We start from the raw sequence: 20,579 nt of genomic DNA, 5'->3' as shown, positions 1-20,579 counted from the left end.
CCCTTAGTTTTCACATGGGCTTCAGAATTAAGAATTGGAAGGCAAAAGGATATGCTGAAAAATTATTAGTAAATACCTTTCCCTGCAAGGAAGTAGGTTAGAACCAGGAAACCACTGATGGGGTAACCAGGATAGCACACTGAACCATCTGTGTAACTCTTGGCAGGAATAAAATGACAAAACAAGGTCTTGAGAGTGCTCATTACCAGGTGCGTGATCAAAAGATAAACACTTTCTCACACGAGAAAATTGGCCCGGCGCCTTTAGCCCCCTGGGTGGTTGTGCGTGCGCCTGTGTGCGGGCATAGCTGTCGAGGTTGAGCACTTTTAGTGTAGCTGGGGCATTGGGAGAGGAAAGGGCTGTGAGTAGAGGAGGTTGCCATTGCTTGGAGTTACTGTCACTGTAAACTGTGGGTGTGAGCTCAGGAAACTGCAGGGGATTTCAAGTGTAATACGACCATAAACATCAAACGGGGATTGTAGCAGAGGTTCAAGGCCAGGCTCTCAGAAAAGAATGAATGGGAGACTTGGAAAGAAACGTCGTTTTCCTATCTATATATATATAAAAGGCTAATATGCGAAGTGTCCGTCCGACTGGTTGCTATGATGCACACTGACCACCAGGGAGCAGATGCTCAATGCAGGAGCTGCTGGGATGCACACTGGCCATTTACAAAGAAACGGCACCACGGACCTGGCGCCGACAAAGCAACACTCGGCTTCCCCCACGTGGGACACAGGCCCCGCCACCACCACCCTGAGCGACACCCCACCAAATCGCAGACAGTGCTGCCAAGACCCCATGGCGCAAAATGCGGCCCACAGCCCAGCCAGCCCAAAACGGTCGTGTGGGTGCTGGGTAATGACGTCACGTAGCAATGCGGGCTTCCTCTCCCCAGTGACTAGCCTCCTTGGATTTTCTTCAGCCTAGGAACTTGACTTGCTTTCTAGCCAGGTGCAAAAATTTTACACTTTAACCAAATGTCTGTGAAGCGTTTTCCCGTGCCTCATCTCATTTGATCTTCACAGAAGTCCTGGAGTAGGTAGATAGGAGACTCGGTAGAATCTTATTTTCTTTTTATTAGCTGGAAAACGGAGATTTAGAAAGCTTAGAAACTTGACCCGACTGAAAAGAAGTAAGAAATGGTGGACCTTGAAAATGACTTCAGGTTTTCTCACTGCACAGAATATAGTCAAACACTGCTGCAGTTACATATTTTACCCTTTGTTCTCCCTGCGTGATCTATAATAATAATCTGCTTCGTGTTGATATTTATTGCTGTGTTGCTGACGATTACCTAAAAGAGAAGTTGGAGTGCTTCACTGGGCTGGAAAAAGTTTAGCTACATCAGAAAGCAGGTCTAATTAAGCAAGTTTATTCTATATATATAAAAGGCTAAGTTGACTCGCACATGTGCGATACATATAAAACTTTAGCTGGTGCCAATCACACGTGTGTGTTTCCATCTGTCATTGTCAATCGTGAACTTGGTTGACACTTCTATTATAGAGAAAGGGAGAATAGTGATATTAAAATATTTCTTCTAATTAATTTCCTTTCAACTTGCGTGAATCCATGCACCGGGCCACTAGTTTAGTTAAGAAAAGAGCCGAGGGCCACACAGTTTGATAACTGCCATTTATTGTGCTGATTTCAGCCCCACAGCTCAAGTGACCTTTGCCCAGTCTCACTGGGTGGAGCAGCTTGCCTTCCCTCTGCAGCCATCCTCCGGTCTCCTAGGGGTGGTGGGACCTGGGCGCTCATCCGTGCCATCCGCTCCCCTCTGTTCAGGCCATCTTCCCAGACACAGGAGTCTGGAAGTGCCGGCTCTCAACGACCCCGCCCTCCTTTCTCTTTACCTCTGAAACCCCGACACTTACCACTTAAATTCCTTAACCTCTGTATTTTCTCTTGTTCCTTTTGTCCTTGAAGGTTAATACTTTTTTTCATATCCATTTACTGTAATTTTAACTAGGCTTGGCACAGAGGGGAGATAAAAATACGTAGTTAGCATGCCATTATTAACTGAAAGTTCTCTGTGGTTGTTGCTACACTCAGCTTCATTTGTGTGTTTAAGTGCTTGCTTCGGGTGCCCTGACTCCCCTGCCTGGGCTCAGGCACGCCATCCTAGGCCTCTCGGTACTCACGGAGCCCTGCAGAGAGGAGCTGTCGGATCGATGGGCTGGCATAGCAATCCTGATGATTTCATCTCAGCGCCTAAGTTACTTTCCAGACACTAAATCAAAATTGAAATCACAGTAGGTAGTAATTTTTCTTCTTTTAAAATTAATGTTGAAATTAAACTGCCTCTTTGCTCATCTGATTTTTAGGAATGAGTGAACAAAGCGCGACAAGTAGAGTACCTTTAAATGACTCATAATTACTCACAAATGCACATAGACTTGGGCGTGCAATCAGGCAGCTCGTTATGTGGCAAATGCAATTACATGCCTCAGAGCGAGCCACTCCCTCGGCTCCCCCAGCTCTCCCGTCTCGGGCCTGTGGTCAGTTATTGTTGGGCCCCGCTGTCAGAAGCTGAAGCTGCATGCCGGGCTAGTGGGCCTCTCAGGCAGCAGGAGGGAAGTTGTGAGTTCACATATCGCAGAGTCGGTCCTCTTAGTTGGCAAAATCCTGCTGGAGGTTGCAGGCTATGCAATTAGAAAAATTATCATTAATCATAATAGTGGGCAGTGATATTCACGGTATAATATACCTCCATCCTCTCTGAGCTGCAATTCTGAAGTCCAAAAAGCCCTGGAAAAGCTTTTGTAACTCATTGCTGGCAAAGCCGAACCTGAGCTTCATTAACACTCAACCTTCCATGTGCAGATGAGGCTTTTTCTAGCTTTATTTATCCCAAATCACCGATACTGATGTGCTTGATTATGGACCACTGGCCTAGACCCACGGAGGACATTTTGTAATACACAGTATACATGCTGTCTTGCCTTTTAAAATGCAAAAAACTAATTTTATGTGGCATTAAATTCTAACTATGGCAGTTGTGTTTTACTGAGTATAAAATCATGACCTCTGCGAGTTTTTCAAGATAGCGTGTCTCCTCTCTTGATCTCCTGTCCTCAGAACCATTTAAAAATCTCTCTTCTGTGGCACCAATCACAACATATTGTACTTGATTGTTTTCCAAACTTGTTTTACTTATATTTGACAGCTAGCACTGCTTTTAGTAAATGCTCACGTAACCTTTTGAATGAATGAAGAAAACTAAGAACCATCTAGTTCTTCCACACAAAGATTGCTGTATGTGAAACAGCTCTTTTCCTGTTGAATTTCATTCCACTGCCTGCTTTCATAGATACACTGCGCCTATTTCTGTTGTCTGCACTTAAAAGAAGATGCTTAAGCCCTTCAGCCACGTGAGCTATGCTCTCCGACACTATTATCGTTCTCTTTCCGATTAGCATTCACATATAGGCCGCACTCCACACTGGTTGCTGTGATGCATGCTGAACAAAGTTTTAAAGAAATTTTAAAAACTCAGCTGCATGTGCTTGGATGTATTATATACTTCTACACGCCCTGATGTAATTATATATCAGGTAAAGCTCCCACGCATAAGCTCATTTCCGTTCAAAGTTATTGTCTGTTGATACAGTCTGGAGTAATTAAGAATTTTCTTAGTTGCTGAAGTTTTTTAATTATTAGTTAAAAATACAAGATAATTTCAAATTTAATTGCTGTTCTATGTTATTAATTATTTTCTTTTATATTAGTAGTAGGAAATAATGCCCTGCCTGGTTTGGCTCAGTGGATGGAGCGTAGGCCTGGGCACTGAGGGTCCCGGGTTCGGTTCCGGTCGGGGCCACATGCCCAGGTTGTGGGCTCGGTCCCCAGTAGGAGGAGGCCGATCGGTGATTCTCTCTCATCAGTGATGTTTCTGGCTCTCTCTCCTTCTCCCCTCCTCTCTGAAATCAATTGGAAAATTATTTTGTCATAGCATTATAAGTAACTTGAACAATAGTGGCATTTAAACTAAATTGGTATAGTTTGGGTCTTTGCCCCCAATAATATTAATAATACTTTACTTTGTGGTGGTTATTTCATCCCCCTTGATCTGTTTAACTGTTCATCTGGTAGGTCCCCTCCTCCCTTGCCGCCCCCCCCTCCGCCCCCCCCTCCCCCCCCTTCTCTATTCTCCTTAGCACAGCTCCGGGTTTGGCACAGCAGTTTTTCAAAGGTGCAGTGGGAGAAGAGGGCGCCCTTCTCTGTCAGCTCCCTCCGAATATTCATATTCATCCTCTTTCCTCCCACCCTTAGTCATGTCTGTCCATTACCAGAGTACATGAGAATTTGGAGTTTTAAAATTAAACATAATTAACATTTTAAAGGCAGATTGTAGTAATCGAGGCAAATGATCGGGCACGTGGCATGTGTTTTTATGTACGTTAACACTGGTTCTTCTGCCTCATGGGTTAGAGCAGGCAAGTACTTGGCTCCATGTGAGTGGAGGCCTTCCCATAGCATGTTGATAAAGATTCTTTCCTATTTTGGAGGACCAAATATTTCCGTTTAGATTGGCTGACAAGATTGGCGTTGAAGTTGCTAAGGGACCCATAATATCCCTTTATAGCAGTTTAATGACTCAATTCCCAGTTCTCTACTTTTACTGACTCGTGACTTTAGGAAATTTTTATAAATAAATAGTAGAAGGACATTAACAGATAATAGAAGTTTAAAATAGAACATTCCTTTTTCTGAAACAGAACTCTTAAGGTGCATAAAAATGTAGATAAACAAGTAATTCATTTTGACCGAAGTATCCTATATAATAAAAGACTAATATGCAAATTGACCGAACAGTGGAATGACTGGTTGCTATGACACACACTGACCACCAGGGAGCAGACGCTCAATGCAGGAGCTGTCCCCTGGTGGTCAGTGTGCTCCCCCAGGGGGATCGCCGCTCAGCCAGAAGCCGGGCTCACGGCTGCAAGCACAGCAGTGGTGGCGGGAGCCTCTCCCACCTCCATGGCAGCACTAAGGGTGTCTGACTGACGGCTTAGGCCCTGGGAGCAGGCCTAAGCTGTCAGTCAGACATCCCCTGAGGGCTCCTGGACTGTGAGAGGGTGCAGGCTGGGCTTGAGGGACCCCCCAAGTGCATGCATTTTGTGCACCAGGCCTCTAGTATAAAATAGCAATATAATGACAATACTGGAAACCTAGAAACTTTTGAGGTAGTAATAATAGTATACCAGTGGTTCAAAGATGTTTTCTTAAAGTTGTAAAGCCTGAAATTTAGGAAGTAAGTTAATATATTTTTAAGGATTAGTTGAAGGTTTAATATATTCATGAATGAAGATAGCAGGGGACTTTTACCCTCTAATTAATACTGTGGCCATTCTGGGTTCAGCAGAGCGGTGCGCATGAGTACGCCCCCTCACTGGCTGTGCGGCCACTGCTGGGGCACCTTCATGGTAGACCTTGAGAAAAGCTCTTCTGTGGATAAACCTGAGGTTTGATGCCACTTAGAGCCGTAATCCCAGCTTTGTTATAGTGGTTCTGATGTGTTTTTTCCCTCTGAAAAGGAACTAGGGAAACGTGGCTAATAAAATCAGCCCATTAAATTTCATTTTGTTTTTGATGGAAATATTTCCTCCTATAAAATGTAATGACCATGACTGATTGCAGAGGTTATTTACTATAACCAGACTGTCCCTGAGAGGCAGTTAGAGCAGGTCCATTGGAATCAAAAGGCGTTTGTGGAACATGATGGAAAAGGACCGTGAGAGTGAGTTCAGGTCTGGTCTGCTGTTTTGATATTTCAGCCCGTGTTTATGACTGATTTAAGGTTCGAAGGTGAAACTCTTGATTGCGAGGTTTGTAGTGACCAGTGCCTGCGTGCCAGGAGGCAGAAGAGGTCTGACTTCACCCAAAAGGGTCCTCGGATCTAATAGTGTTACAGTGAGGTATTTGAATGTTTTTATCTGAATACGGACAACTAGACAATTTAAAACATTGTCTTAGTACCTTATTCACATGAATTCATGAGTGCATGTTTTCTGTATGGACAGGTTTATTTAAGAAATATTTATTGACCACCTACTGCTTAGCAGGCAATGTTGTAGGTCCTGGAAATTCATCGTTTAAAGCAGATGAAGTTCCTCCTCTCAAAGGGGCCGTGCCGTGGATCTCACATTCTGGAGGAGTGGTGATGGTGTACTTCCTTCCTGTCTGAGAGGAAAGACTGCTGTCTGAGGTCGGACACCAGGGTGTGGGGAGCTTGGCATGGGAGACCGTGGCTGGTGGAAGCAGGGACCCTGTGGTTGGGGTCCTGAGCTCTCGCTCTCAGACGGGGCCGTGCTTTCCCAGCTTGCTCAGGTGTTCATTCCGTCTTGAGTCCTTTCAGATGTCCTCAGTGTCCCACTGGCCTGGTTTCTGCAGCCCTCCCCGTCCTCCCTGTGGACCCTGCGAGCTCAGTGCATTGCTTTGAACGACTAAGTGTGTCTGCTCGTGTGCAAGTGCGCACGTCTGTGCTGCGGCCAGACTCGACGCTGCTCCCGGAGACCCCGGCATGGCGGGTTGCACGGTGCTCTCGTGCTTCCCGTGGGCGAGGATGTGGCATCGGTACTTGGTGGCTGCAACTACTGTCCTCAGTTACTTTAAATCCTAGCAGTTTCTTCAAAAAGTGTTGTACATTGAATTATTTTTAAAAGATGCCTTGCATTTCTTGAAGGTTAGTTTTCTAGGATTAGAGTCAAGCCACTTGGCGTATATAATCTCTGCTTTTAAAACTGTGCAGACTATGCTAACCTGAAACTTCTCAATAGGACTCCTGTGCTCACTAAGAGTTGTTTTTCGTGTTCACCAGCCCATCGCCGTTAGCTGTGGGGGCGGGGAGGGGGCGGGGGCATCCTTTCTAATCAGGAAAGGTAATACGGCTGTACCTAATGTCTTTTTTTATTGCAGAGGGCGTTAGGGGGCCCCTTTCTTTGTTATAACTCTTCCTCCCACCTTCCTTCTCCCCACGGTTTACGCTGGAATTCATCATTTCTGTTACGGTTTCTGTGTACTGATTACTGTCAGAATGCGCGGCAGGCAGGCAGGCAGGCAGGCAGTGGAAGTTGCATTGTGTCAGGCCCGTGTCCTCTCCGGAAAGCCCATCTCAGAGAGGATTTCACCAGCACAGCTCCCCACGGGGCCAGCGTCCTCTGGGGTCAGCCTCCCCCTGGGAGGGAGGCGTCTGCGTCAGCGCCCGAAAGTCAGAAGCCACCAGCAGTTCATGGGTCACAACCTGAGCGCCACTCACTCGGATGTTTTAATTGGGTGTAAACTGCTCAGTCCTCTGTTCCTCAACCTTTCACCGGGACTCACCCGGGGGTCCTGGCATTGCAATGCAGGTTAATTCTGAAGAATTTTCTGCACAGAATTTTAATTTTTAATGAATTAGTGAAGTGGACCATATAAGAGCAGGTATAATTATCAAGTAATTAGTTGAAACCCCTGAAAAAAAGGTAATTTTCATTTTCGACTTTTGTTTTTCATGAGTGGCAAACTTAAAAAACCTGGTATACCCAAAGTACTCCTGTAGATTCCAGTATTGTTTTGAATACGCGAGGTGATAAGTGAATGGATGACTTTTATTATAAGTGCCTGTTACTTATATTCCCATAGTTCTGATGTAAGAATACTCATTACTATCTCTGTATCCCAACCTAAGTGAGATTTCCCCTTTACAAGCCTAGGTGTTTCGTACTTTTCGTCTCTCCCATTAGGTATTGTTGAGTGTGCAGTTGTTCTCAGTACTTCTGATGGAACCCAGGGTTTGGGCTTCTGTTTGAGGAGACCTGCTGTAAAAGCGCTGACTCGGTGACTGAGCAGGTCCGTTCGCTGACCGTTTGTCGCCGGCAGGTGTTGGGCCCCGCTCCCAGGTGGTGCTCCTTCCTGGACAACTTGACGGAAGAGTTGGAAGAGAACCCCGAAAGCACGGTGTACGACGATTACAAGTTCGTCACCAGGAAGGACCTTGAGAACTTAGGTAAGAAAAGAAATTAGGATAAACTGGTTATAAAATTACGTTATTTCTACTTGTTTCGGGGAGGGGAATTTTGAACATTTTAGAAGTGGTGGCGTCAACGTTTATCTGATTTTCCAAATCTTCTCTTTCTGCCAAATCAGATATTAAACACAGTACATATTGTTAAATTTGTAGTCTGTGCTTAGAGAAAGGTTCAGATAAGTTCAACCTACTGAAGGTTTTTGCATCTTAAAGAAGGAATACTTTTTTTAGCATACTACCTGTATATAGAAAATACATCTGTCAAGAAAACAGTGATTGCCCTGGCCAGTTGTGCTAAGTGGTTAGAGCATTGGCCTGCGGACTCAAGGGTCATGGGTTTGATTCCTGGTCAAAGGCATGAACCTGGGTTGCAGGTTGATCCCCGGCTCCAGTCAGGGCACAGGCCAGAGGCAACCAATCAATATGCCTCTCTCACATAGATGTTTCTCTCTCTCTCTGTCTCTCTCTCTCTCCCCCCCTTCACCCCCCCTCTTCTTTCCATTCCACTCTCTCTGCAAAAATCAATGGAAAAAATATCCTTGGGTAAGGAGAGAGAGAGAGAGAGAGAGAGAGAGAGAGAGAGAGAGGCGATGATTCATTTTTTCAGGTACTATTTGAATATAATGAGGTTTTGAACAATCTTAGAGACTGCAAGTAAATGATTTCTGGCTCACTGTCGGGTCTGCTTTTAAAAAGACCTGATTCATAATTTAGAACCCATAGATTGACTCCTCAATATGGAGACCTTAATAGGTACTTCAGGGTTAAAGACTACAAACCCAGAAAGGCCTCTTAATAATATCCACACTTGAATGGGGCTTACGTGTGCCAGGCGGAATTTCCTCATCAGTCCTCACAGCTCTGTGCAGTGGATGCCATCACGGTTCCATCTCTTAGGTGAGGAAACGGAGACACAGGTTAAAGGAAGCTGCCACAGGCCTCCGTGGTAGTGAATGTGCGGGTTGGGAGACAGACCGTGAGTCCATGCTCTTCACCTCAGCCACGCCAGCCTCGCGGAAGAACATGTTTAGCCCAGCGACTCTGGTTCGATGGGGGGAAAGACTCCATGGCTGGTTCCTGAGGATGCGAAGGCACAGAGGGTCTGCTCTCCACACGAGTAGGCAGCTTAGCTGACTTCGGAGCAAGTAGCTGTACAACTGCAGTTGAATGTGAAAAAAGAATCCTGCAGTAAATAGATGAATAGAGTCTCTTAAACTTTATTTTTATCCCATATCTCATAGCACAGGTGATCTGGGCAGAATGTTTCCTACCCAGTCCCATCAGAAAGGCGCTTTACGTTTTGTGCTTTGGTAAGGAACTTCTGTCCCGGCCATCCCTTCAGCTCCTCCCGGGGAACGGAGCAAGCACGCTTCCAGCACGGTGTGAACGTGCGTGTTGCTGAAGGTGATCTGCCCAGACACACAGCAGGGTTTCCCCAGCCAGCCTGTTCGCTCCACTCCTGCCTGTCAGATAGGAGCCTTACGGAGATAAACTCCAGATGGGAGAGACAGGCAAACGTTTAACATTAGAAGCCCCGTGGCAAAGGGATAAAGGGAAAAAAGGAGACATTTCCCCCCAGATTTCCGGAGAGTCAAAATTAAAAGGAAAAAAAACTGATAGTTGGAGTTTAGATACATTTAAAAATTTTATATGTAAAAATATACATTTTATATTGAAAGGCCAACTATAGATTACACAGATTGCATCAAGTAGGAAAATGGATTTATCTCTTATTTTTTATTCCTTTGGTTGTTTTTTTTTCCTAATGCCTCATGCAAATTTACAAGAAAATAATTAACTAATAGCTCTTTAAATTGTAATGTTTAAAAAGAAAAGAGTTGGCCCTGACCGGTTTGGCTCAGGGGATAGAGCGTCGGCCTGCGGACTGAAAGGTCCCAGTTTGGATTCCGGTCAAGGGCATGTACCTTGGTTGCGGGCACATCCCCAGTGGGGGGTGTGCAGGAGGCAGCTGATCGATGTTTCTAACTCTCTAGCCCTCTCCCTTCCTCTCTGTAAAAAACCAATGAAGTATATTTTAAAAAAAGAAAAGAGTTGTATTGAGCCCTTTTAAAGGAGACTCATGAATGAAACGGGGTGAAATAGGCGCCTCCTGCCGAAGGGTCTTTCTCAGTGTCTGTGATTTTCACAGTGGCCGGATGTCAGACCCACCCCTTCTTCACTCGGACAGTAAACGTCTTTATCATTTTAGTACTTTTGGCTGCTTTTTCAGTTTCTTTACTGTTTGTTTTAGGTGAGGAGGGTAGTTAAAAAGGTTTAGATATATTTTGTTAAAATGTAATTGTACTGTCCATTTTTAAAACTGTACAAATAGATATGATATTCAACAAAAGTTATACTAGAAATATAGTTTAATATTAAATAAGCCATTGGTTATCATTTTTCAACGGATTTTACCATCATATATAAAGCCTTTTCAATAATTTATATTAAAAGTAGAAGTAAGGCTTTCTATAAGTGCTGACTTTTCCCAGCTATGGCCTTTACCAGATCCTATAACATGGTATTTTCCAAAATGTGTCCGTGGAATACTATGTCTGCGGGAAGTGCTGGGCGGGGAGCACAGTGGCCAATGTCATGAGATTGGAGACAGACTGACGTGGGCCCACATCCCACCTCTCCTGTGACTTGGCCAGCGGACTTCACCTCATATGCCTTGGTTTCATCATCTGTAAAGTGGCAATAATAATGGTACCTCTTTCGGCTACTTGGTGACTGAGGCGGACAGTGCCTGAACATCCTAAGTGAATGTCAGTCATTACTGTAAGAGCTTCCCTAAGGGCCTGCCCTCTTCTGATTGACTCCCCCAGGGCTCACGCATCTCATCGGATCCCCTTTTCTCCGGGCATACATGCATGGATTTTTCATGGACATAAGACTCTATCACAAGGTAAGTACAAAAGTGCAGTTACTTTAGGGACTAATGAGCAATCTATAGACATTTCTTCTCTGCTGATTTGCATTTTCATAAAACATACTCATGATTTGTAAGAGATCTGTCTGTTCTCTGACATAGTAGTTATGGTGAATATGAAATGTGTTGCTAAATACAATTCTTTAAATTTTTTTTACTTTGAAAAGGTGAAACTGATGGTAAATCCATTCGCTTATGAAGAATATAGGAAAGATAAGATCCGACAGAAGATAGAAGAAACACGGGCACAGAGAGTCCAATTAAAGGTAAATATTGTATTCACCATTGAATTTGCCAGAGAAAAAGTACTTAATTTTCATGTTATTGTTCCAAAGAAGCCTGTCATCCATTTCTGAGTTTTTCCATCTTTTGCTAATTTTTTTGGTATTATGTTTTATTTATCACGAGGGTTTTGTCATTATGGACTCTGTGGCAATGGTATCGTGGGAAATCATGCCAGGGGGACTGGTGTTGTCAACCCTAAGAAAGTCGGCGGTGTTTGCCAGTGGCTGCTCGGATTCTGGAGTGCTGGGCCTTTGCTCATCTCCACTGCTTACTGACATCAGGCTGAGTCTCCGGCTGGCTGTTTGGGTCGCAGGAAGTAGGCATTAGACCATGTCAGGGTCCAGGGAGCAGTCAGACCACTCTAGTCATGTTCGCAGAGAGAACTGAATGTCAAGAATGTTAACCAGGCAGTAGAGAACTGAAAAGACAAGGACACGAGGATTGAGAAGCGAGGCCGGGCTGCAGGAAGAGTTCCCATGGAGCTCAGGCTCAGGGCTGGGCACAGACCTCTGAGGGCAGCTGCTGGGCTGAGGGCCTCCGGGAGGACGAGGGTGCTCCTGGGACCCCCTGCCCCCTGGAACCACCTGGTGCTGCCAGGCTGAAAAGTGTCTTCGTGCGATGCCAACCCAGCAACAAGCAGGTGGGGACGAGCAAGCCGCCTCTCCTACCTCCCAGGCCCCTAGCTGCCCCTCTCGATGAAGGCATCCCCCACACGTCCAGTCAGTTCTAACGAACGCTGCTTAAAAATGACACACACTCCTTCAGTGCAAAAGCCTGCTTCTTCCCTTTTCCAGGGTGCTGTTAAGTGTTTGTTAGAGAGTGAAGCGTGAGCGCGCAGTGGCAAGGAAAGGCTGGGATGGCGAGTGCTTTTGTTCAGCTTTGCTTAACCTTCAACGCTAAAATGTAGGTGTTTTAACACAGCTTGTCTTTTCCTCTCTTAGAAATTGCCAAAAGTTAACAAAGAGCTGGCGCTGAAATTAATCGAGGAGGAGGAGGAGAAGCAAAGATCTACGTGGAAAAAGAAAGTTAAGGTAAGCTTTTCTAAGGCGGAGACAATATTGATAAATTGCTCCTACATTTTCTTGATAGTAACTTAGAGTTTTTTTATTTTTACTTTAAAAATACACTTGTTTTTTCCCCGACTTAGAAGATAGTATATAGTCAGTATGGGACATTTATAAAATAGAAAAGAATGTAAGGGGGTCACCCATATAACTCCCCCTGGAGGAAAGCAGCATTAATATTTTAGTGAATTTCTTTCCTGTCTTATTTCTCTTAAAATTATAAACTATACTAGCAAGACACTATCCTACCTAATAATAGACAAATATGCAAATTGACCGTACCTTCGCTATGCCCGCGATTGGCCAGGAGGCGCGGGGGGGCGGGACTCCAGGTGGCTGGGGTGGCCGATTGGGCCGGCGGGACGCTGAGCTCGCGTCGCCAGCGGCGGCTCGAGCTCAGCGTCTGTGCCATGGCTGTGCTGCGGCACAGAAGGGGCCTCTGGGGCAGCAAGCTCACATCCCACCGCGGACCATCAAAAGCGGGGGAGCTGGGTGCCTGTCCGCTCAGGCACCAGGCCTTTCAGAAGCCTTCGCAGCGCCGGAGGCTTCTGAAAGGCCTGGTGCACCAGCGATCGAAAGCAAAAGCGTGGGAGCTGGTTTCCTGTCCGCTCAGGCACCAGCGGACAGGCACCCAGCTCCCCCGTGATCGAAAGCGTGTAGGGGACCCTACACGTGCATGATTCAATCATGCACTGGGCCTCTAGTTGTATATATGAAATATTTATCCTGGTTTCATAAAATAACACAAGTAGCTTCCCATTTTATTAAAATTTCTTTGTAAATATTTTTGAGAGCTTTATATTCTATGTTGTGGATGAATTATGATATTTTTAATATATATATTTTTTATTGATTTTAGAGAGGAAGGGAGAGGGAGAGATAGATAGAAACATCAGTGATGAGAGAGAATCATTGATCAGCTGCTTCCTGTACACCCCACACTGGGGATCACGCCCGCAACCTGGGCATATGCCCTGACCAGCAATCAAACCATGACCTCCTGGTTCATAGGTCGACGCTCAACCACTGAGCCATGTCAGCTGGACTATAATTAGTCTTTTTATTGTTAAATGTTGTTCTTTTGCTGTAGCTAGATTTATTTATAATTGCAGAAGTAACCAATTTTTACTTAGAATTGGCATATTGGGAGTGTGCATGCTTAACCTTTAACTGTGCCTTACTCTGCTAATGGGAAAATAGACAAAGATCAGTCGTAAAATTGGGTGTTTTCTGTAACCGATATTCTCGGGAGCGGGGAGGGGGGGGCGGTCTGACTTTGCAGCTGTATGAAGACTTCCGCCCCAGTGCTCTCTCCTCATCTGCTTAGCCAGGCGGCAGGCACCCGAGCGTGGTTAGTGCTAGGAGTTGAGAAGGTCGCTTCCTTCTCAGGAGCCTGCGGGACCTGAATCTGAGTCAGTGGCCTGATCCTTGCAACTTTGGGCAGCTGCGTTGAGCGCTCAGCTTTTTGTTGGCTTGTTTATTCTCTCTCTGTTCTCTCTGTAGTTTTTAACAAGTAAGTGATAGGAAACAGGCAGAGTGATGGGTGGGAAAAATCATGACTGCCTGTGCTTTTAAATTTTTTTTGTCAAAATATGAATCGGATCATCCTGTAAGCAGCACCGGCTCTGTACTGTTTCTCCTGCAAGTGTGAGGAAGAACTTAGAGACCCTCACCTTCATCAGACAGCTGCTTCTCTCCGGCTGCTGGACGCCCCAACTGGCTCTGGCTGCCGCCCGGTTGAATTGCGCTAGAAAGCGCTATCTGTCAAATGCGCCCCGAGTTTGCTTTTCGGTGGCTGTGGACCCAAATCAGGCCCTGTTGTCAGAGTTCAGTTTCTGTTCAGAAATGCTTTAGAGTCTTCTAAACACCCGAGGCTGCTGTTAAAGTTCGTATGATTTGCTGTTTAATAATGTTATCTAATTAAAATGAAGACTTTAAAAACCATCCCGGAACTAAAGAAAGAATCCTTCATTATAATTGTAAAAAATACTTGAAAGAATTGTTAAATCCATCAGCAGTTCATTAGTCTTGCCTTTGAACTCGGCTCTTCAAACTCTCAAGAGCTGTGGCAGCTCTGATAATTCCCGATTTGAAAGCCATGAGGTGCAGCTAGGTTCCGCTTTGGCACCAACCGAGCCTGCATGGAGTCAGACAGTGAAATATGTTCCCAGATGTTGCTACCGCTAATAACATAAAGTCTAGCAAGATGTTTACCGTCAGTTGATGTTGGACCTGCAGCGGAAAGTGACCCACCACGTAGCGTCTTCTGGACCCTGTCCAGGCTCAGAGGTGTGCTGGTGTTCGTTCCATTGAAAACGGTTCATCTGTCCTTGCAGCAACGGTGTGCGGAGCTCCCAGCGCACCAGGAGCTGGCCAGGCCCGGCACCAGGACAGTTTGTTCTGTGCGGGTTTGATGGTGAGGAGTATCATTTTCTGCCTCTGGGCCTTTTCTGCCAGCCTTTTGCTGTTGCCTTTAGGTCTCTAGGAACGTACTTCTCTGGGATCCTGCAGCCGCTCAGTCAGTATTGCCGGCGCGACTCCTCCGGGCCCAGTGTACCCTGTGGCCTGGAGACCAGGGAGGAGGCGTCCTTCCAGCCTCGGGGGTTATCCTGTACCATTAGGAGTTTATATTAAAGGAACAGTTCATCTCTAGGGGAAAGGTATAACCGTGCATAGACACTGGGTTGCATCAGATCAATTCCAACGTCCAAAGTATTATTTAAAAATCTTTTTAGTACCAATTAAAAATTGTTGTTATAATAGTGGTACACACATAGTTTAAAAACCTAATATTTCTCCAAGGTTTGTTAAGAATGTTGACTACCCCTCTGTCCTTTCCTCCTCTTCTTCCCCCTCCCGCCTTACTGTCCCTTCTCTCCCCCTCCCCCATTTCCACTTCTCCTGAGATAAACCCCTTTTAGCTGATTATTTTGGTGTAAAACTCTGTGTCTCTTAATAGTGCTGCTTCTTGACTGTTAAATGCCAGGCATTGTCTTCCCTTACCTGCCTCCCACTAACATCCTCTGTAACGGGGTAAGTTGGAGTTGGGCAGTTTGTGGTTGTGACCATGCAGATGTTCTTCACATCCAGCGGGAGCACACTTCCCGATCGCACTTCCTGCACGGCCCTGGTCTTCCCTGGACTTGATAATGGGCTTCTTGTTTGTTTTCTCTGTTGTCATCACTACTTAGCCCTCAATTCTTTGCCCGCTGTCTCAACTGCATCTCAAGAAACGTATGTGAAGATCAGTAGTTAGATTAATTTTATTTTCCTGACCAGCCTCTCCTACATCTTCCTGCCCTGCTCCATCCGGCCTGGGCATCCGGGAATCCTGCTCCACAGCCGTCGTCCTGGGGATCCGCTCCCCGCTCCCCACGGTGGATGCAGACTGTGGGGACCGCAGTGACCTGAGGGACGTGGCTTCCAGCCAGACGTGCGTCAGGCAGTCGGGAGGGTGCAGAGATGTCACACCTGCAGGTGCTGGACAATAACAAATGGCCCTCGTTGCTGCTTTTCCTCAGGAAGTTCCTTAGGGTTTTCTCCTCAAAACAAGAGAGAGCAGGAAAGAGTGCGGGGAGCCCGTGGCTGGCTCTGTGTCACGCGGCGGGGCTGGCTGCTTGGTGGCCCTTTCAGTCCTGAAACTCGGGTTCTTCCACTGGGAAGTTCTCCGGGGAGAAACTGAAGGGGTTTCTCTCCGCTGTGGTCCGTGGCCGTGTGTCCGTACTCGAGTGAAGGATAGAGAGCGGAACGAAGCGTCCAGGCGGCGGCAGGCCCGCAGGCTCTGAGTGGTGGCCTGGCCACGCTGTTTCATGGGCGACGCTCCAGAGACACTGTTTAGACACTTTATTTACGGCCTTTCTCCTGGTTGGTCAGATTCTCCTGTTGGAGAACGACAGCCCAGCCACCAGCCTTCTGAGAATGAGCACTAGAGCCCAGAGGGCTGCAGGGGGCAGGGGGCAGGGTGGGTGGCATCTCCTCCGTGCCAACCGCTTCCCCTGCCCCCGAAGTCTCGGCTGGAGAGCCCAGCTCCTAGGCCTTCCTCTCTTGCTTCCAGAACCTCCTTGCCCCGTTCCCTTTGCTGGCCTCTGCACCCTAAAGGCTTGGTGAAGCCCCCTTCCCGCGTTTTCAGCGGGTGGGGTTCTAGCAGAGATGACGCTTGTGCTGAAACCACCGTCTTTTCTCAGAAGTCGGCATCGCCTAATTTCCCGGCTGTCATAGCATTGGAATAATTAATTTGTTTTAAATGTCAAACATTCCTCAGATGTATTACTATGTTGGGAAAAGCATTAATGAGCACCCTACTCAGATCTGCAGATCTACTTCTTTGAGGTCGGGCTTAGATATAAACAATACTTACAGATGTTTTCCAAAGGTGAATGGCAAGTGTTTGGTGTACTTACATGAGTATTTATAGGCGGATCACTAGCCAGACACTTGTAAACTCCTGTAGAACATCACTCCCGGCACCTTATCCTCTGAACACACACAATTAGACGCGGGAAAGTCTCTGGGAAAGTATTTTCCCAGCTGGGTCGGAAGAGTTTTCATTTTATAATTGTTCCTCCAACTCCTGCTTGTTTTAGGCAAAGCAATTTATTTGTTTTAGAGAAGAGAAACTCTTAAGAGTCTAGCGCCGTGTTCCTTAAACATGTTTCTGTGTTCTAGAAGGGATGGGAATGGCCCTGTTTCCCAGGAGCTCAGCTGGAGCAGTGACTCGCACACAGGCCCCCCCCCCCCCCCCTGCCCCCGGTTCATCTTTGACTGCTGCCCATGTGCTTCCTCTCCTGGTTTTGGAACGAAGTTGAAAGACTCACTAATTTTACTTTTCCTTCTTTTTTTTTTTTTTTTCTTTCCTTTTTTTTCACTATTTTAATTCAGGATAGTAGCTATACTTAAGCCAGGTTTCAAAAACATATATTTTCTTGAAAATGTTACTGAAGGAAATTCTTTCTAATGTATTAAGCATAAACTTAGTCAGAAAGGCTTGTTCCTAGCTCATATGTGTGATGGCCAAGTAAGGCCTGCCATCTATGAATCAGTTCTGAAAACTAATTCTAAAAAAATGGCATAATAATTTGCTAAGTTATGCCTCATGCAGCTTATTAATTTATAGTTGAGTGAAACGTTTTAAAGCCATCTTTCTGGTCAGACTTTATTCAGGTGTTAACTATAAATGTTTATGTTCTTTTTACAGAGCCTTCCTAATATTCTCACCGACGATCGGTTTAAAGTCATGTTTGAGAACCCTGACTTCCAAGTAGACGAAGAGAGTGAAGAATTTAGGCTTCTGAATCCACTTGTTTCAAAAATTAGTGAGAAAAGGAAGAAGAAACTGAGACTCCTGGAGCAACAAGAACACCCTGGAAAGGTAATGTCCTGTTCCTTGTGTTGCCACTGCTTCTGTCGTGTGAGCGTCTCTGTGCTCCGAGGGGCTGAGCGGAGCTGAGATGTGAGTGTGTGACCTGCGGCTCCGCAGTGCACCTTGGCCGTTCCGGGCATTTTCCCGATGCGTGCGCTGTCACGTACTCCGAGGGGCTAATGCTATTTAAAAGCAAGAATGGGCCGGTGTTTGGTGGGGGAGAGGGGCTGCTGCTGACTATTTTTACTTTCAGGAAGAGGAGGAAGAGCCGGAAGGAAGGCCGAGCGATGCGGAAAGTTCTGAGAGCTCCGATGATGAGAAGGGCTGGGTCGACGAGGTCAGGAAGCAGCGCCGGCTGCTGCAGCAGGAGGAGAGGGCGAGGCGGCAGGAGCGGCTCCGGGAGGACCAGCAGACGGTCCTCAGGCCCCAGTTCTATGAGATCAAAGCAGGCGAAGAGTTCAGAAGCTTCAGAGACTCTGCCACCAAGCAGAAGCTGAGGAAGTGAGTGCACGCCCTCGCGCTGGCTGGCAGGGCCTTGCTTTCCCCGGGCGCGGGGCCCTAAGCATGGCACCCCAGGCTTTGGGTTCCGGGAGGGGAGCATCACGGGCCTCGGGGAGCCCTGGTCTCATGATGATTCTCTTTCACAACTTCCTGAGGGGCAGTGTGCATGCAGTGAGAGGCAGGGTAGCCTAGCTGCTGGTAAATGTATACTAGGACGTGTTTATGCTGCAAAACCACACTCCTGGTGCCCTTGTTTTTCCCCATCGGGCCCCCTCGATCACAGTCTTTCGGACAGTGGCCATTGAGGTAACATTTCTTGCCTCTTAACAACAAGTTATTGTGAAAAATTAGGATCTCAGTGATGCCTACCCCCGTAGGTTGCGTAAGTTGTGTCAAAGCCCCTATCGCATGGAATCCGACACCTCGGTCACCAATGTGGGGAAATCTCTGAGAGATTCCCAGTAGCCACTGTGTGCCCAGCACTGGGGAGCCAGGGAAGGTGTGTCAGCTAAAGTAAGGATCGGATCTATTCCAACCCGCCCCATGATGTAAATGCTACGGAATAAAAGCAGCACACGCTTGTTGTAGAAAATAAAGACAAAAACATAGAGGCACAAAGGGTCCCCAGAAGCCTTCAGTGAGATATCTCGGTTGTAGAACAAAGTGCAGGGAGAAATGGGACACCTGAGACCAGCTCACTGTGCACTAGTTCCGGCTGGAAATGATGAAGCCTGAACCGGGGTCGGGGGGACAGACAAGCCCTGGTGCAGGCTCTGCACTGTCTAAGAACAAGGAAGGTGCGTGGCACACCACATCATCTTGGGTTCACCAATTCCATGTCAAAGGAGGAAGGACAGATGCTGAGGTGTCTGGCAGTATAAATAGCACAGTGAAAACAGGCTTAAGGCCACAAGTATTAAGTCTTGGTGGGGCTTAGCACAAGTGACTCCATTTGGGGCCTGTTTGTTTATTTACTTATTTTTAATTTGTGTTTATCGATTTTAGGGAGAGGGAGAGATAGAAACATCAATGATCAGAGAGAATCATGGATCAGCTGCCTCCTGCACACCCCACACTGAGGATCGAGCCCACAACCCGGGCCTGTGTCCTGACCAGGAATTGCACTTTGACCTCCTGGTTCATAGATCGATATCCAACCGCTGAGCCACGCTGGCCAGGCTTGTTTGTTTGTTTTTAAAGAATTTATTTAGCGTATATTACCTAGTGGTGGAATTTCCTGGGTCAACAAAAGGGTGTGTGATGAGAAGGCCAAATCACCCTCCCAAAGTCTTAGAGCACTTTGCGCTCTTACGAACGTGTTTCCCCCACTTGCAACAACGTGGATTCTAGGAATCTTTCACAGACTTACCCTCACTGATAACAGGAGTCATAGTCCACGAGGCAGGGGCTCTGACGCAACCTCTGCAAGCTGAGAGCATCGAAATGGAGTTTTCAGTGACTTTCACAGCACGTGTGCCTGTCTGTCATAGTTATACTGTACAGTATTTATAACAAGTACTTACATTTTAAAATACTTAAAATCCACCGTGTATCTGTGGATCCCATTTCTCCGTTCCCTGTGATGTAGACTAGAGAGGGTGATGCTTTTATTTTGAGTTAATTTCGCCTTTCTACATGCCAGACGATAGCACTGCCTTTGTGAATATCTTCCACTCTTCTAGTCCATTCCCACGCAAAGTGATTTAAAATCTCTCAGTTGAGCATTATTGTTAATCACAGTTTTAATTAAAGAAATATCAGTGCGTGTATGCTGTAAAGCCTCCAACAAGTAAGTGGTTCCGCTGTCCTGGGCCTCTGATCAATATCTCATTCGATTTCCCTTTGTAATTCATGCCCACTTTTCTCCTTTAATACAGCCCTACTGATAATTTGGGTTCCTCCCTGTGCCTGCCCCATCCTGCCCTGAGTAATTCTTCTCACTTCCAACCTTCTGAAGCCCATCTCTGTCTGCTTGGCAATCCCCACACATTCAGGGGGTGATGGTCTATCTTGTGACAGTGAGATTTCCCCCCGAAATCCTATCAGCTCCAGGGGAGCCCGCAGCCAGCAGACTGAAGCCTGGGTGGGAGGGCAGCAGCGCCAGGAGGGCGGCGGGCGGAGGGCGGAGGGCGGCGGGCGGAGGGCGGCGGGCGGCGGGCGGGAGGCGCGCTGTTCCGTTCCAGTAGCCGCTCTCCGGGTCTGTCTGCTTCCCCGTCGTCTCTGAGCTCACACAGGCAGCAGCCCCGTCTGTCCGCTGACTCGCAGAGGCTTTCATGGCGCAGGCTCCTCGCTGGCCCTGTGTCTGATCTCCTGCCACGGCCCCAGCGCCTGTCTCTCCCGCCGCAGACAGGACAAGTCCTTGCAGGCGCGCAGCGCAAGTACCTGGGGAGAGCGGAGTGTGTGCCTGCCGCGGAGGAAGAG

General features: G+C 46.8%; 1 protein-coding gene across 2 annotated transcripts in view; it reads left to right on the top strand.

Moving 5' to 3' along the window:
• NOL10 (nucleolar protein 10) overlaps positions 1–20,579 on the top strand; it is a 72,585-nt gene that overhangs the window by 35,474 nt on the left and 16,532 nt on the right. For both annotated transcript variants that reach the window (XR_013814615.1, XM_079791793.1), the window contains exons 14-19: positions 7,870–7,996; positions 10,846–10,925; positions 11,117–11,215; positions 12,176–12,265; positions 17,493–17,666; positions 17,911–18,158. Coding sequence is in view for 1 of the 2 variants with exons in the window: in XM_079791793.1 (XP_079647919.1) it covers positions 7,870–7,996; positions 10,846–10,925; positions 11,117–11,215; positions 12,176–12,265; positions 17,493–17,666; positions 17,911–18,158 (818 nt within the window). In the remaining variant the exon portion in view is untranslated. The remainder of the gene's footprint in view (positions 1–7,869; positions 7,997–10,845; positions 10,926–11,116; positions 11,216–12,175; positions 12,266–17,492; positions 17,667–17,910; positions 18,159–20,579) is intronic.

Source organism: Cnephaeus nilssonii (genome assembly GCF_951640355.1).
Source record: "Cnephaeus nilssonii genome assembly, chromosome: 15".
Taxonomy (NCBI): Eukaryota; Metazoa; Chordata; class Mammalia; order Chiroptera; family Vespertilionidae; genus Cnephaeus; species Cnephaeus nilssonii.
The sequence above is the reverse complement of the archived record's forward strand: the minus strand, read 5'-3'. Positions and strand labels throughout refer to the sequence as shown.